We start from the raw sequence: 17,798 nt of genomic DNA, 5'->3' as shown, positions 1-17,798 counted from the left end.
GTCTTCCTCGTGGCTGCAAAACTCCCAGTCTGCAAGCCAATAATACATTTTACTACAATATTTTAAAATGTTGAAGATGGCAAAGGACAATACTGTCAGGGTAACTCTGAATTTCTTTGCTTTCATGGGTTTAAATCAAGCTCTAAGTTATTTTTAGTAGCTTGTTATTACAGCTTTTGCAACCTGAAAACAGACACTGCCTTTAATTCATCAGTAATTTCAACAGTTAATCAGAAAATGTCATTACCTAGAAAGACTGCAGTTCAAAATAAAGCACACTGGAGTTAAATTTAAATTAAAGCATGGACAGAAATGAATGCAGCCTTTGATCCCCTTTCCATCCAGACTGCACCCTGATGGGCACAGCTGGACAGGATAGAAATCGTGAGAAGGCAGCAGTCTTGCCTCTTTAAAAGGATACTGTTAACTCATTAAGTCCTCAAGTTGAGTCAATTAAAAAAAAAAAATATTCACTGGGTTCTTTCAGAGCTCTCCTAATGTTTGCTGCAATGGCCATTTCTTGCCACTTTTATTTTTAAAAGAAGTTGATTTTCAGGTGTTTGACTGAAAAACATACTGTCAGCATCTGTTTAATCATCACAGTGGCCAAAACCATGTTTCTGTTAGCTGAATGGGAGCTGTGAGCCTAAACAAAAGCACGTACCTCTGTCTGTGTGAAAGCATATTCCTTTGGGCAAGGGAAGGGTCCAGTTTGTTTTGCAGTGTGTGAGGTTCCCCCCTTCCCCAGGTGACACCAGCAGGGAAGCAGAGGATGAAGGCATGTGGTCTCAGCTCACCTCTCCTATGCCAGTAAGGATTTACTGACACTGATGTGCATCCCTTTTTGGGAATCCATACTTACAGATGCTGAGGCCGGCATGGGGTGGCTGAGCCGAGCTCTAAAGCCAGGGAGCGGAGGATGCGGCCTGTGCATGTTAAGCATCTCTTGCTGCGTAGCGCTTATTGCCATTTAAACTATGAGCTGGTCTCCTGCTGCTAGCTAATGCGTTCTTTACCTTACAGCTCTTCCTGCCCAAGGGCATGCTGTCACTGTTCAAACAGGGCTACGCCTTTCCTCTGCGCTCCATCGCTGCGTATATACGGATTAGCCAGAAGCTGCATCCAGGCGTGTCTTCCAGCATTTTCTTGGGCAGCCATGTTTCCTATTTCCTTGTTCAAATTCTCTGCATAGGAGACACTTGGGAATTCTTGCATTGTCTGTCTGAAACATGTATTGGTCCATTACAAGAACAGCTATACAGCAAATATAGTTGCAAACCCTCTTAGCATACTAATATCTTTAAATAGTATAGAATATAGCCTCTCCACAACTGGAAAGCAATTGGTACTTTTTATTCTTCCAATGTAACTATCTTCAGTACAGCTTTTTCCTTTTTTTTTTTTTCCCATACAACAATATTGTTATAAACCTCACACATATCATGCCGACCAGAGAAGTCTGTGACGTAGACCCAGACTCACCACTGAACAACCTCGCCTTGCCGCTGTCCTGACCTGTGCAAGGATTGGGTCACCTTCCCTGCAAACAGAGGGATGCTCCTGGCACCTTCCCACTTCTGGCTTTGATTTAGGAAACATCAATGAAGTTCTCTCCTGGACAATTCAGCTCTGTTGGGAACCAGATTTATCAATCCCAGTTGATTCAGGAGGGTGACGAAGGTCTGATAACAGACCTTCTTTTTGTCTGAGGATGACATTGGCATGGCAGAGTGTGTAGAAGGTTACCTGCACTGCCTCATTGTGCACTTCCACTTATATTTCTCTGGTGGTCAGGTCAGTAGAGGAGTTTTGTCTTAAACTTCTGGGCACTTTTAAAAAGCCTGGATCACCTCACCAACCCTGTTTATAGCACAGCAGCAAAAACATGCTGCCACAGTATTGCACTGGGGGAGAGAGCGGGGGCAGGACCAGTTCTGCTGTTAGGGTTGTGTCATGTCCAAGTGCACCCCAGCTACGAGGAGCACACCTTCAGCACAGCAGCCATCAGTTCAAACAGCGTGTCATGGTCCTGTGTCCCTACACCTTCCCACAGGGGACCAAACTGCTCCCAGGACAGTGGTAGGTCAGAGAATGTGCAGACTTTTGTTTTAGGTGGCTGTGTGCTGTAATATTTGTAAATGTATCCAGAGCGTGGGATGAGTGTATATTTTAAAACCAAAATGTTATTTATTGGCTTTGGAGCTTTCCCTTCTTCAGTTTCTGCCTACAGTGACAGTGCTGGATTTCTGTTTTGTTTGAAATTTCATCTGAAAACATATATTTCATTGAGTGTGGTGGTGTGGAGCCAGTTCCAGGATTCTCAGCACTAGAACCGTGCTGTATTTAGCCACTGGGAATACATTTTGGAGGGGTCAGTAAAAGTTTCAGGGAACCCAAAGTCAGATAGTGGAAGGTGGCCAGCTGAGCTCCAAAAATCAGGACTGCGAGTCTGCTTCCCCAGTTCTCTTTCCCCGTATTCTGCCTTGCAGTAAGGGCCTTCATCCCACACAGCTATCAGCCACCAGCTCCACGCAGCAGGGGCACCTGCTCCCTCCATCTCTTCTTCTTTTCCCAGCAGACTAGATGCTTTCTTACCCCTGCAAGGAAAGAGAAGGGGTCTGGATAAGGATTGCTCCTAAGTGTGGGAAGAGACTGGCACGACTCCTGACATGACTGGGCCAAGAGGGCTGACAAAGAGTGCTTAGCTTGCTGCTTGCACGGTGCGTGGAGAACGCTCGTAGCCCAGCTGCACCCTCACCAGCCCCAGCCGTGGGGTCATCAGGAGGTGGCAGGGCTCAGCGCCTCCGGCAGCAATGCCTCGTCCCGCACAGCCAGCCCAGAGCTCCTTGCCTCCAGCCTCCCTGGGCAGCTGCCCACCTTTTGCCTAAAGCCAGACCTGGGTATGTTTTAATCTGATTAACTATGGCTTGGGAAGCCTGGACCGACACGGGGGAGACTACAAATTGTTATCCGTTATGGTCGGCCCAGTAAAATCATGACATTGCTCAGCTCTGGCTTAAATTGGGAAGTTTTACCAAAGCAAGGTGGTGTGGAAGGAGGGTGTGGCTAATCAACACCCGTGCCAGCCAAAATCCGGTTAGTGATTCAGCTGGACTGCTCCAGAGGAAGGGGCCAGAGGGGTACAGTTCTCCCAGCGAAGTGATAGAAGCAGAGTCGAGACAGAAGCAAAGGCCAATGGGCAGCAGCGTGGTGTAAAATTGGCTTGACATTTTTAAGGAGTAAAAGAAGAGCTTAAAAAGAGCTTAAAAAGAGGTGGCAGCGTGTGCACGGGGAGAGCTGTGCTCACCAGCCCTCTGGTGGGAAAAACAGCTTCACATGGGGCGGGAGTGTGATTGCAGCAAAGCTCGAAACTGGTTTTTATCAGGTACAGCTGCATCTTTACAGGAGGTTTTGCTGACATAGCTCGCATCTGTTAGGGTGCGCGTGATTTCTTTTTTTCAAAGCATTAACTAACACAACCACGTGGGCAAAACTTGAAAACGTAGATTAAGCCTAAGTGTAAACAGGGGTCCTTGATGACTTCTTTGCCGATACCATGCTAAAGACAGGTCTTAAGTTAAAAATCCTCCATGCCGTGAAGCATTTTGATGAATTAACTGTTTTATTAGATCGTCCACAGCACGAACTGAAGGTTGCTAGCATCACTGACCATCAGAAACTCAAAGCAGGGTAGCTCTGCCAGCTCTGTCTCATCCCCCGTCCCCGCTCTCCCTCTCCCTCCTGTTTGCCAGTGCAGCCTCCAGCTAGGTGGAGCGGGGGGCTGGGCAGTGAAAATGGCAATAAACCCGTTTCTTCTCCCTCTCCGCGAGGTGGGGAAGATGGGTAGGGAAATGACAGTCCCCTGGACGCAGCAGCCTGCGGCAGATGGCCGCCCGGGTCGCCTCCTTTCTCCCGCTCCACCAAGCCCCAGAGAGCGTTTGGGGAATGCAGGCTGCGGGGAGAGGGGGGGGTGCTCGGCCGGGACCCCCGCGCTGCAAAAGAGGAGGAGGAGGAGGAGGGAGGAGGAGGAGGCGGGCGCCGCAGGCAGAGGAGCGCAGAGGGCCGGGAGGGAGGCGTAAGATGGAGAAGCGGGTGGTGAACGAGGCGGGGAGCGGGACCGGAGCCCGCCGGAGCGGCAGCGATCGCGTCGCGGTAGCGCGTTTCCCCGCCACGGGAGTGAGGAGGGCTCAGGCGCGCTCGGGAAGGAAGGTGGGGAAAAGCGGCACAAAAGATGCTCTCGGGCAGCGATAAAGCAGAGCCACAGGCAGACAGAGTCACGGCGCTGCCCGGCAGCCGGGTCCCCTGCTGCAAGCCCGGAGAGGGGTGCGCTGCCACCCCCGGTTTGGGGTGCCGAGGGCAGGGGAGGAGGGGCCAGCCGGATTTGAAAACACCCAGGCTGCCGGGTTGGGATCGCATCTGCTCCCGCCGCGTGCGAGCGGATTAAATTACCGCAAATTCAAACTGAATGAGCCCTTTCCCCCTCCCTCCGCCGGTCCCTCCCTCCCCCGGTTCCCTCCTCCCCGCTCGGCGCGGCAGCCTCACGCCCGCAGCCGCTGCCGGCGCGGGGCAGAGAGAGCAGCGGCGGGCGGGAGGAGGAGGAAGAGGAGGAGGGGAGGCGCCGGATCCAATGAGGGGCGGCAGCCCGGGGCACCGCGCCGCCGGCTCGCCCCAGCCCCGGCCCCCCGCCGGCCCCGCTCCGCCCCCCGGCCCCTCCGCCCCAGCCTGGCCGGCGGCGCTCTCCCCCGAGCAACTTTCCTGCCCGCCCGGTGACCGCCCCGCGGGCCGGGGGCAGGCGGCGCGGCAGCGGCAGGGGCAGCGGCAGCGGCAGTTGCAGGGCCGGGCATGCCGGCGGCGGCGGGCGACGGGCTCCTGAGCGAGCCGCCGGCGGTGGCGGGCGGCGGCGGCGGCGGGGAGGCGCGGAAGGCGGCGGCGGGCGCGGAGGGCAGTTTCCTGGCCGCCTGGCTGAGCGCGGCGGCGGCGGCGCCGCGGGAGCGGCTCCGCGACTTCCAGCACACCAAGCGGGTCGGCAACTACCTGATCGGCAGGAAGCTGGGAGAGGGGTCCTTCGCCAAGGTCCGGGAGGGGCTGCATGTGCTCACCGGAGAGAAGGTACCGCCACCGGGCCGGGGCCGCCGTGCGCCCCTCGGGGGGGGGGCGGGGGGCGGCTGGGGAGGTCGGCGGTGTGTGAGATGAGTGTGCTGGGTCTCTGCCGGCCGGGAGGATGAGCCCCCGGGGGAGACACACAGACACACACACAGACACACACACACACACCCCGCGGGGGGCGCCGAGCCGGGGGGGCGCGGGGCTCCCTCCCAACTTCCCCGCGGCGCTGCCGCACGCTGCGGGCGTGGAAACGGCGCTTCTCCCTCGCGTACTCAGATTTCCGTGGCTGTAATGTTGCTTTCCTCTTGGAATACTTCGGTCGCCTCGACCTGTCTTTTTTTTTTTTTTTTCTTCTATTTGTTTGCTTATTTTTTGGTCAGAAATGTGTTTTTAATGGTGAGACTTGTATTGCGGATGACCAGTCACCACTGTGTGCCGTCTAGTCGTGACATTTCACGTGTAGGTACATACAGGTACTTCTTGCTTATCGGAGCGATGGGAGATGCTGCGTGTGCCTGCAGGAGGGGGTACAGTTCAGCGATTAGAAGTTGTTGATATCGCGGCATGGCAAAAGATGCGAGCTGCACCCTGGATGTTTTGGGGTTTTTTTCCTAGGGTGCTGGGAAGAAAAGTCCGTGGTGGGTCTCTGCTTTTTGTTTATTATCCAGAACCCTTCAGTGGAGGCTTTTAGCCATCAATCAGGATATGTCACAGCCTTAAAAAGACTAGTAGGGGCTTGGCTGGGCGGTAAACAGAGCAAGGAGAAGCCTGCTAGGGCCCCCCGATAAAGAATTGTTGGAGCTATCTGACTTCTGCCTCTGTTTTATCAGATGCTTAATAGAGGGCTACCCAAAGCAGGATGCTTTATTGTTACTGAGAGCTCCTTGGACCAGTGGGGCTAAGCAGAGTGTAATTTCCTCCAGCTCCAGCAGCACTGTAAGTGTGCTGCTGTTAAGATTGCATCTTGGTAGCTTGCATTCCTGCACTCTCAGATATAATTTTTTTTCTTTTTTTTTCATTCCAGTAAATTTGTCACGGAGTGAAATTTAATATAGGGCTCTGAATTTCATCATGAGAAAAATGATAAGGTTAGTGATTGTTATCATATAGGAATGCGAAAAAAAATAAAATTTTGCTCTCTTCTGTTACCAAGCATGTGCTTCTCCTTGGTAACAGATACATCCAATGATCCTCCAGTTGATAAAAAGGCACATGCACACACACGTCCTTCCCACCTCCACCTTTTTGGATTGCTACATTTATCTCAGTCTGTTAAGAGGGGAAAAAATAAAAAGATACACCACACGCCCCTCTGTCTCAGCTCCCAGGCCTGCTGCTTCCCCCCCGCCCCCCCCTCCATGTTTTGAATAACTTGCACTGTGACAAAGTGACAAGCAGAAACTCTAGGAGAATCGCACTTCCTTCCTGCTGAGCTGCCGTGTCTGCCTTTGTGGCCAGGCATGATGATCTCTGAGCTCTGTCTGACCTGATCTTGTACCATGGGATCAAAGGAAGCTCTTGCTTTCAACTTCAGCTGGTGAAAGATCAGTTGCATAGTTTCAGATTGACTAATCAAAGGTCCATCTTCCCAGAAAATCCACCTATTTAATTCCAGGTATTTATGGATAAGCTGTTTGAGTTAATGGATAGGAGATAAGAGTAATTAATTATTTGCTTCAGGTGAGGTCCTATCTCAGTGAGGTTCCTCCCTCTAACCCGAGGGGTGAATGCTTTCTGTCCCACGTGTGACCCTGTGGGAGAATTTCACCCCGAGTAGAGAGCTGATGGACACTCAGCTCTTCTGGGCATATTCCTCTGCCAAGCTTTCGCGTGGCCTCCAGCCAAAGGCAGCTGAAACATGCCCAAACTGGCTCTGCCTCACAGCTGCTGGCAGCTCTGCCTACATGGAGCCCACCATGGGTGACTGAGCTCTGCCTGTGATATGAGGAGGAGAAGAAAAACATCTGCTTACCCAAACTCCTTTCTTTTGGAGTGCAAGGCTGTGTCGGAGAGGAGGCTGAGGCTGGCAAGGGTGGGAATGGGATCGGGAGCGAAAGCGTGAGGCCATGTGAGAGTAGGGACCAGCGGCAGCAGGTCATGGGAGGAGGTTCTGTGGGAAGAGGACATTTTACGTAAGAAATGGTTTATCCCCATGGCGAAGTACTTCCGCAAAAGCATTCTGATACATGAAGGGCCAGATCCATTGATTAAGCTATATTTGTGCCTTCTGAGAAATCTCAGTGAACAGCAGACCAGGTGCTGGAGAGTTAGGTATGACAGTGCCACATCTGGGCCTGGGTGACACCGATGCTCAGACCTCACAGACCTCCTTCTCCAGACATCAGACAGCCAAAGTCAGGCTGGAGTTAATGGAGCTGTCTGAGACATGGCATCAGTAGCCGCACGTGGCAGTTACCTCCTGTCGTCCCTCCCTAGCCACCTCCGTCCCTAAACTTGCCTTGTCTTGGGGGGAAAATCCCCGCAAGAGCAACACCGTGCCTCTCCAGAGGCTGGAAGAGAAGATAGCTCCCCGTAAGGGCCTGATGCTGTCACTCCGTCCGTGGCGTGAGCCAGGAATTGGACATGTATAGTCTTCCAGTCCGCTTGCTTGCAGAAGAAAAGTTAATCTGCAGCAGTGTACACTTAATACGCTCACAAGTGGAGTTCAGCAAAACAAAATGTGGAAACAAAGCTGTCTCCCGTGGACAGCTCACTGGATCAGTGTAATTGCTGCATTTTTCTAAGCTGATGTTTTATGAGCCTATTATTCCAGGATTAGTGCCTGCATGTCAATTTTATTTTTTTTTTGCTTTCAAAATACATCTGATTTTTGTCTCGTAAAGCTGTGGTTGAGCAAGGGCATTGCCTAAATTTCAATAAAATTGCCATGATAGTGTAAAGTAGAAGTCTTGCTACTAATGTCTGGTAGCTGTTTTGGCAGAGCCCGGGCCCTTATGGTCACTGAAACATCTAACTTCAGTAAGGGGGGACCAAACAGGTTTTGATTTGCACCAGACTTCAGCAACTCCAGAGGAGTTAATGCGCATTATTGTTTCAGAAAATTGTGTGTTTAGAAATGAAATCTGTGGATTAACGAGTCCCCAGCTAGGCTCAGATCCATCGCACTGACACAATGCATTGTACAGAATCAAGGCAATACAGAATGGATGCCAAAAATCTGCCATTACCTCACCCTGAAATTGCTAGAAGCTAAAGAGGTCTTCAAGAGAGCATGAGATGTTATATATTGTGGGCCAAACTCTAGTTGCTTTACCAGCTGCTTCGAGGACAGCTTGATAGACAATGCCTTTAGAGTGACCTGTGTGGGACAGGAATCAGCAGCCCCTACTAACGCCCAAGCATGAGAGGGTGAGCTAAGGTGAGATTTTTAAACCTTCCCTGTGAACGTCTTTAGCATTGGACTTTAAATCAAATCTTTTATGGTACTTCTTGCGGTTTATGTTGCCATAGTGTCAGGCATGTTATTATTTTCTGGGCTTGAAAAATGTTTGGTAGTGCCTGATGCAATTAAGTGTATTTTAGCTGAGCGCAGGAGAATGTCGAACAGATTATTCTTTCCATTGCTGTTGAATAAAATTATCACAGCCTATAATCTGACATTTTTGGGTAAAAGGCTGATTTGTCAGATCAGCTCAGGCAGTCTTTATTGCTAATCCTAAGGAAACATAGTTCCTCTATGAAGAGCAAGCCAATTTAGCTTTAAATTGTGGCTCTGAAAACCTGCTGAGTTAGCTGTATTCAGCTAACTTTGTGAGCCTGTGCACAATATACTCTTGGATTGTTTCAAGCCTTCTGCTTGGGGCTCTGAAGGGTCAATTGCTGGGCAACGGGAATTGGGCAAAGGCAGATATTACAAGATAATGATTTTTTGCATTTTTAGACAGCTGAGATTACGTTGCCATCACTGCGGTGAGGGTGATATGAGGCTCTGTTAATAGACCTAATAGACTGTGTTATCTGCTGTAGACCCTGATGAAATGTCCGAATAACTCCATATGGCGTTGCGGCGTGACAATGTATTGACAATATATTGAGCCAAAGTTCTTATAAACAAACTTGAACTGGGATTACATTTACCTACTTTTAGGTATAACCTTTAGCACTACAAAAAAGTCATTGAGGCAAATTGAATCATTTGATTTCTCATCCACCAAAAGATTTGTTTATCGTTTCCTTCAGCGCTATTGTTAAGCTCGAAAAAGGTACATTTTTAGTTGCAGTTAGTCGAGTGGCTTTCTGCAACAGTGGGAAGCAGTGGCTAAAAATATAATTTACCAGTTTCTTCTATGGAAGCAAAGCAATTAATATTAAAAGTGGCCTTTTCACAGAAGAGTTCATGTTCAGGATGTATTTCTGTATTAAAGAGGTAAAAAAAATAAGAGATGTATTTGGGCACCCTGGAGGTGCTGGGGTGGGTAGGTGGGCAGAGCAGCCTCCCTGCAGAGAGCTGGAAATGCATCTTTTGCTCTGGCAGGCCCTCCTCGGAGGAATGAAGTGTTTCCAAAGGGCACCTGCACAGCTGTCGCCTGCTAGGGGCACATTGCACTGCGTGTATTATGCAAAATTATACACTGGCGTAGCAGGCGTGTTTCTGTGCGAACTTCATGCCCTGCCTTCGCCTTCTGAAGCGCTTTTCGATGAGCACAGGGGGAACGGTGCAGCTCCCAGCCTTTTCGGTAGGTGTGGAGCGACTTGGGGCTGGGGCTGCCTGCCACGGAGTCTGTGTGAGATGCAGGTCGTGCAAGTTGTGTGACTGCTCTACACCAGCTGAGGCAGCCGTCTCCTAAAATGCTTCCTGTGACTAGGCACCGGCTGTGAGTTTAAGCAGCGTTTACGTGAGAGTATAGAGAAGTCCATATTGCGGTGGCATCAGTCCCTGGCCCTGCGCCCCACCTCTCCCATTGCAAGCCCCCTCCTACTGCAGACCCCTCTGTCCTCTTCTTGGGTAGGACGGAGGAGGCAGCTCTCATCTGAGCCCATCAGGACCTCTTACCTGAAGCAAAGGCTGGAGTGCCTCATTTCACACAATTTCTGTCTGTTTAAGAGAATATAGGCAGATGGATGCAGGTAAATATGGACAAAAGTGGTTCCAGTAGACAACAGCAGGTGCTATGATGCCATATACACTTTCACATGTCACAGTGTTAATTTTGCCTTGAGGAAATAATTCACCTTTCCCCTGTGTCTTCCACCATAGACTCCAGGGAATGGAGACTTGGTGGCCAAAGGCCTTTGGGTGTGTTGGCAAGTGAGCTCTTGCCCCGTTAATGCCCTTGGTAAGCGTGTCTCCCCCTGTGACATCTCTGCTTTCATTGGGGAAACCAACACTGATGGAGGCTTCCTATTGAGGGCTTCTGTGCCAGGACTTGCCATTGTCAATCTTGTCCACATCTCAAGATCCAGGGTCGTTCAAGTAGTAGTACTGGCTTTTAAAACCTGGGAAATTTGGTATATGCTCATATATAGTTCTCGGATCTTTACCTTTGTCTAATTTCTGAGGTTTGAGGGTCATGACTGTGTCTGTGTGGGTCACTTTCACTTGCAAAACCATCTTGCCAACTAAATAGGCCAGGAAGTTACTTCATTGCAAACAAAAGTTGAGGTTTTAAGGTGGTCACTGGTCTTTCAGTACAATCCTTTCCTTTTTTGTCCCCCAAATATCATGAGGTTGTAGGTAAAACTGTGAAACTTGGAATGTTTTCATTGATTTCAGTGGCTCGGAGGGTAAAGCCACAGGATCTTAATTTGAAACTTCATCTGTTATTTTATGTTCGTCCTACAGTGATACTTGTATATCAGTTTCCTAGATGTGTTTGTTCTCTCACTGTGAGTATTTAATTAGTAGTTCTCTTCTTACCTGTTTCTCTACATATTTTTAAATTTTTTCTCTATCCAAAAAAAGGTTGTTTTCAAAAGTGCTTACTGCATATCTGCACAGTGGCTTCCTCCTAGGATGCTGTTCACTTTTATTAACAGCTGCCACCTGTTGTACCTGGATGATATGCTGTTCTTAATTATATGCACCAAGGGAATGAAATGAGGGTGTTTCTGCAGCCTGATTTTTTACATTTCCTTGCTTTTAAGTGTTTTTTTCCACAGCATTGACACTATTCTTTCTACAGAGGCTTGTGTGTATGTGTGCAGATGCATAATTTGTATTGAAGCTACTAAACATATGGTTTTGTTAACAGATGATACTTCAGAAAATTATTTGAAGGACAGTGTCATGGTTGCAGTGGCATCAGTGAGAACTTGGCTGGAAGTAGGACCAGAAGATAAGTTGCTGTGTCAGCATAGCATTCCCCGATACGTGTTATGAAGCATGCAAGAATTTGAGCATAAGGCAGAATAAATGCCTTAATCAGAAACTGCTGATGTGCACCTACCTGCTCAGTTTGCTATATGATTACCTGCTAACAGTTTGTTCACCTGGAGAACAACCAGTTGCGTCAGGCACTTGTTATAAAGCCATGCTGTTCCCTCTAACCCTTTTCTATGTTGCATACTTGGCGTAAGTGGGAATAGGCTTTTAATAGCCTGTTCATTAATGCAGTCTGTCTTCCAGGAAGGTTGCTTTAATATTTTTCAGCTGTAGCTTGCAACTTGTTCTGCAATGAGCTGAATTCATGCATATGTGGCAGGTGCTTATCCTCTTGAGATAATCTGCTTTCAAGTTTACATTCAGCAGTTTTAAGGACGTCACTAACAGTGCATGTCAGCAATGTGCTGCTTTTCGTATAGACTGTTATACTTTTAGTGGCATATGCAGGATTGAGGGAAGCTGAATGTTTAGGTTGAATTGACACCAGGTGTAGTTCTTATGCGATGCTCACATCTGGATCCTTGTATTTGTTCTTCGAAGTTTTGTATTTTTAACATACTTAATGACGCATAAAGCTGTGTGCCTGTTTTTGTAGGCATGTGTTACCTGTAAATGTCTTGGTAATTAAAACACGTCTTGCTTTCTACATCTTGCAGTTTGCCATATCTCCTTTTATACCAGTGAGCTGGAGAATGCTACTGTAGCTTGATATATTTCAGCGGATGTGACACATTAGGCATCTTTGCCCTCATGAGTTATTTGTTTGCCTGCAGTCGGGAAAATGGAGGTTATTAATGAGCAGCACTTACTCTTCACAAGGATATAACCCCAGAAGGAAAGTAGTCATGAGATGGTGCGACAAATCACCTGGCAACTGAATTGTAACAGTCTGTCTAAAACCTAAGCTGTTGTGTTGTATGAACAATAATATAAACTGAACTGAACAATAATATAAAATTAGCTGAGAGTTTACATGCTGACACTACTCTTCAAGGTTATGGAGAAGCATCTAAAACTGCCTAAAGTTGGGTTGATTGGGTAGATACCAGCCAGAAGAATTAGGTGGATTGCTGTGTTGGTGCTTACCTAGCAGCATGGGATACAACTGAACCAAAGCAAACCAGTACTGGCTAGATTCAGACCATCTCGAGTACTCTTCTGCTTGCCACATAGCCACACTTTGCATTACTTCAGCCCCAGATTGGCTTAGCTGTTCTTTTCAGATAAGCTGAAGAACCAAAGACCTGAACCTTTTGATTCTGTGGCTCTGTGAAACTTCTTCTGCTGTGCTTCTCTGATGGGTTGTCTGGTGGCTGATCTCCTGGAAGGCGCGAATCTAGCAGTGCCAATGTCGTGATGGAGGTCGTGCTGATGAAGAGAACCGGGTAGGTTTTTCCAGTAAGCTTTACTGGAGTAAGAGAGAAGCCACCATCACAAGCACAGCTCTGGGGCCCACCCCACGCTAGGACGGAGGTACCTGTTTCGAAGCTGATAAGGTGAATCCCTGCAAAACCTGTGTGTTGATCTCCACTTAGGATTGGTGCTTGCAGGGAGCAGGATCAAACCTCATCCTCATGGAAAGAGCCTGGGAGGATTTACTGTGGTCCCCCAGGGAGACCAGTTGCAAAAAAATGAACAGAAAGCTGGTGCTGCCCTGACTGAAGTTTCCTTTTCTTTCAATGCTTTGCTCTGCTATTGCACTGCTGCTGAGCTCTAGGTCCAACACCTTTAATGCTAGGCCCACCAGGGCTCTTCTCAGTTGCAGTGCAAGATCAGTGCTACTAGTGCTATGAGAAAAATCATTGCAACAAAGAGAACTAAAAAAAGATAAGTTATATATAATAAAGTTCCTTTGCTCTCTGCCTGTTGTGGAAGATTGTCATGGAAACATTTTTTTTAACAGAATAAATTTCTTTTCTGTGAATAATGTCCATAGAGCTAAGGGAGAGAACATATTATTTATATATAAAAACTTTATTGGAGACACCTTTTTCTTGGCTCCCAACAATTGTAAATGTTTTATTTGCTGTGTTTTAAATCACTACAAAGGAGGGTATTACCTGGGCCTCAAAAGCAGTGGCTCATGGGTTTTTGTTTGGTTTGTTGGTTGTTTTTTTTTTCTTCCTTAAAGCCATAAAGCTATATCAGTATTAAAGTGCTTAAGTCAGGGACACTTAGTCTTCTGTAAGTCCAGTTATGCATTTGATCACTAAAATGTGAAACAGGGACTGTTTAATCTGAAACACGTTACGAGTCCATGATCAGGAAAATGGGAAGTGGCACGAGCCACCAGGTTTCTCCCGCAGGGATTGGCGTTGGAGGAACGTCATTTGGTATTGCTCCTCTCCTTTTGCTTCCCCACATGTAACCCGAGATCTTCATCCATCTCACTGTGGCAGGAGTTTTCAGCATTAGGAAGGCAAGTTATGGTTTATCAGAAACAGCTGGATTGGGCGCGCTTTGCTTGCGACCCGAGGCGTCAGCTGTGCCTTGCTGTGCCTCAGCTCCGGTGGCTGCTTCTTGTCCTGACAGGCTCTTCAGGCTGGGCCTGGCTGGAGAGGACCTCTGTTCGCAGCAGTTGTCAGGCTGGCTTCCTCTGTGAGGAGCCATCGGCTTCCGTCGATGTGAAATGAGGACCTTGCTGGTCTGAGTGGGTTTTCCATCTGCCGCAGTGACTGCACGTCAGGCTTCCCGTGCGCTTGTATGACAGGCCCTGAAAAATGTCTTTTCCGCTAGCTCGTCATACCTTGAGCTCAAAGAGTTTTCACGTTAAGTGCTGGGTGGTGTTTCAGCATGTCAGTCTTACCTTATGAATGGGAGTCAGAAAGCCCTTTTCTGAAAAACAGCTAATGTTTGGAAAGTGATACTTGACGAGTATTTTACCTGTCAATGGCAAGGCAAACCCAGCTGCCCCAGGCGTTCAGAGACATGCTTTCTCCTTGCAGGGGATGTCTCTGGCCCGGAGGCCAGTTTTGACAAGCTCGTAAGGATTTCTTTTGGAACCTCTTTAGTGCATCCTCATGTATCTCCGTGTCTGGCTTTATGCCACCACTACTTCCATCAGTCTCTGTGTAATCTCTCTTGACTTATGTAAATATCTTTAGAGGCCAGGGAGGTAAAAATGTGCTCCTCTCCCTTGGAGGGTGCAGTTATGACTACCCCATTAATTAGTTGACTAGGAGAGCAGTGAAAGGTCACTGGAATTGGTTTCCTTCTGCCAGAAGGGAGATAGATCCCCTCCATGACCCACTCAAGACAAGCCATGCGTTCCTTCCCATGGATGGGGCTGTGCTGTAGCCACACAGGTTCCTGCTTCCCAGGCTGTGCTCTGACGCTGTGGCATCCATGTGTTGTACAAATTCTGCTGCTTTGGACATACAGCACCAAGGAAAAATGTAATTTGTGGGGGTTTCTGTTCAGAGCGTCTGGGCAGGGGCAGAATTATGGCATCCTCCTTGCCTCAAAACCATCTCCTGCTGGTCCCCGTGCTCTGAAGGCCTGGCCATTTCAGGTGGCAGAGTTGCTAGCAGGTAGGAGTATGTCTGTCTGTCAGTCATTTGAAAAGGGAGTGAAGCAGAAGATGACAGGGAAGGGGCCAGCTGGCTTTATGGAAACAGTGGTGCAGAAGCATGTCCAGGAGAGGTAGCTATAGTTGCCCGTGAAGTATGGCTTGAAGTTACCCATAAATATGATGTGAAGTAAAAAGCACATTGAAGAGAAATATGGCCAAGAACGGCTCTCCTCCAGTGAAGGTGAGCTGCTCTGTGGAAATGGACCACATCAGACAAGGCGTTAGTCGTGTGTTAAGTCAGTAATTGCCTCCACTGTTTCCTTCCTTCCTGAAGTAAGAAGAAAAGGGAAGAAGAGCTGCAGAAATATGGGGAATGCCGTACTGCGTGGAAGGGCACTAAGGTAGAACGTGAGGAAGCCCTGAGGAATCTGTGCACACAGCTTTGTGATATTGACAGTCTTAAAATCTTCGTGTGGTCTGCCCTTGCTCTTAGCGTAGTGGGAGCAACCCTGTAGTATGCCCTTACAAACACCAGTGCCTCAACACATCAAAACTCTGTCTCCCCGTGGAAACACTAATTTGACTGTGCCGATACAGTCAGCAGCAGAGCCGTGGGTGAGTTGGGCTGTCTGCAGCAGCAGCAATATTTGCATGACTCCTCGTGACACTTCATGTCTTCTGCGCTGGGGAGCTCCAGCAAGGATGTCAGAAAGAGCTTGCAAAATTTGCATCCCTTGATGTGACTGCTGACGGCTCCCAGAGCGTCTTGCCTAGATCAACCCCCATCTTCTGTGTCGCGCCTTGTCCCCCGCCACTCTCTGCAGGGACGAGAGACTCTTCGCATATGTACAGGCGCTGAAGCCCAAAGGGATCACAGCAATCATACAGCCTGACTATAGAAGACAAGCCCCAGTATTCTTTTCAGGAGTATCTGTATCAATGTTTTGTTGAGCTATTGCATACTTTTAAGAGAAGGGGGGAAAATTCAAGATCTACATTCATCTCTGTAGGATAAGATGTTTCTGTCAGTACTTCACCACACCTAAAGAAACATGGATCATGTTTATAGCCTGAGTTTGCCCAATTTACCTTTTGGGAAGTTGATTTTTATTTTATTAGATTTAAGAGCTTTCTATTATCAGAAATCTTTTCCTCTTGTAGGTACTTGCAGACAATCATCAAGTCAGTGCTTAACATTCTCCTAATTAAATATTTTGAGCTTCAGTCAGTTACTACAATAAACAGTTTTTGGACCTCAGACTGTTCCTGAAGTGCTTTTCAGAACTCTTTCCAAATTTTTAATCATTTTAATAATAATTTTTTAATTACTGGCACCAGAACTGGATATAGTAATCTAATAATAGTCCCCAGTGCCTTGGACAGGTGTAATTAATACTTTTCTTATTTTAACAAATACATGCTGCTTATGCTTTTAGGGATTATATTTAAGTTGGCTGTGGCATCAAGGGGGCTTATTTTCATTCGCTTATCTAAAGTACTCCTGAATCCTCTTCTGCATTGCTGGATACTATTGTCTTTGGGTTGTAGGTAATGGTAAGATTTTCTTTTCATCCCCTGGCAATTTGATTCTTTCTGTTCAAGCCACCTTGAATTTGAAATATACAAGTGAGCATACTTGGAACTACTTTCTTATTTAGAAGAGTTTAGAATCAGCTTCAGGGGCTGATTTCAAGCTTTCCTAACTGTATCTGGTCTGCCAACAGAGAGAGTGGCCTCCTGCCTACTGAGACATTTATCCTGTACTCGTCTTTACAGCAGCTGGTTTTATGTATTGCTAAGCTCAAAACTCTTGGCTTATGCTGCCAGAGACTCAGAAGAGAAGAGAATACTTTGACAGAAGTGACTCCTCTCTACCTCTTTTGATTGCTGATTTTACTAATGTCGGAGCAAATACAGAAGAAAAACTATATTCAGCTGTCCTACAAAGAGCAGATACAAAAAGTATCGAAGACCAAACATCACCACTCAAATATGAAGCAAAGAGATGATACTGCTTGTTTAACGTAAAACCTCAATGCATCTCTGATAGTATAGCTACTGAGCAGCCTTTTCACAGTGCATATATGTGCACATGCATGCACGTGTTTAACTCGACCTCTGTCCCCCCTGTTGCATTTGTAGCAAGCATACAGGGCAAATACAAAAGGTATCAGATGGCCATCACTGAATGGTTGTCCTTTTCTATCCTTGATAAATGGGACAGGCCTTATTCTTGTGGAAGAGTCTGCCTTTACAGATCACTGTGGGTTTGGACAATTGCTGGCTTCCTTGGAGTGAATGGCTAAGCTGTAAGCAGAATGATTAACAAGCGCTTACCTTCTTGTGATACTTTCAGAAATGCTCTGTGGTTTTCTTTGAAAGCAGTTTTTGAAACGTGAATAGATGCTAACATTTGTTAGGGAACTGGGAAGCCAAGCAGGATAGCCGAAGGGAGTTCCACCAAAAATGCCACCCTTGGGAGCTTCTTCAGACAGATTTTCTGAATTGGGTGGTATGGGCTGCAAGGTAATTTGGCAAATGCCTAACATCAAGCATGTTACCTTTCTTACAGTTTTGTTGTGTTTAGTTCCATGGTGAAAGGTAAGTTTGTGTTTGTGTGATGGTGTCTAGACTCATCTGTGTCTGACAGTCCTAACGGAAGAGCTGTGATTTCTCTCTGTCCTGAGTGGGACATGTGTGGTCCTTCCTGAAGGTGTGCAGTTTATTGATTTCTGGTATGCATTTGCTTGGATAATCCTTTTCTTTAATGCTTTATTTCTTAAGATACTGGAACTTGCTATATTAAAAAATTATTCCTTTGCTGTACTGTAAAATTTG

At 47.5% G+C, this 17,798-nt stretch overlaps 1 protein-coding gene across 1 annotated transcript in view; it reads left to right on the top strand.

Annotated features, from left to right (window-relative positions):
* Positions 1 to 4,561: 4,561 nt before the first annotated feature.
* The window catches only part of HUNK (hormonally up-regulated Neu-associated kinase), a 59,065-nt gene continuing 45,828 nt past the window's right edge, over positions 4,562 to 17,798 (top strand). Inside the window, exon 1 of the mRNA XM_075034801.1 lies at positions 4,562 to 5,109. Within this exon, the coding sequence (XP_074890902.1) occupies positions 4,843 to 5,109 (267 nt within the window). The 5' untranslated portion in view covers positions 4,562 to 4,842. The remainder of the gene's footprint in view (positions 5,110 to 17,798) is intronic.

This window comes from Buteo buteo, chromosome 8 (genome assembly GCF_964188355.1).
Source record: "Buteo buteo chromosome 8, bButBut1.hap1.1, whole genome shotgun sequence".
NCBI lineage: Eukaryota > Metazoa > Chordata > Aves > Accipitriformes > Accipitridae > Buteo > Buteo buteo.
This window is presented reverse-complemented; position numbering and strand designations above follow the sequence as displayed.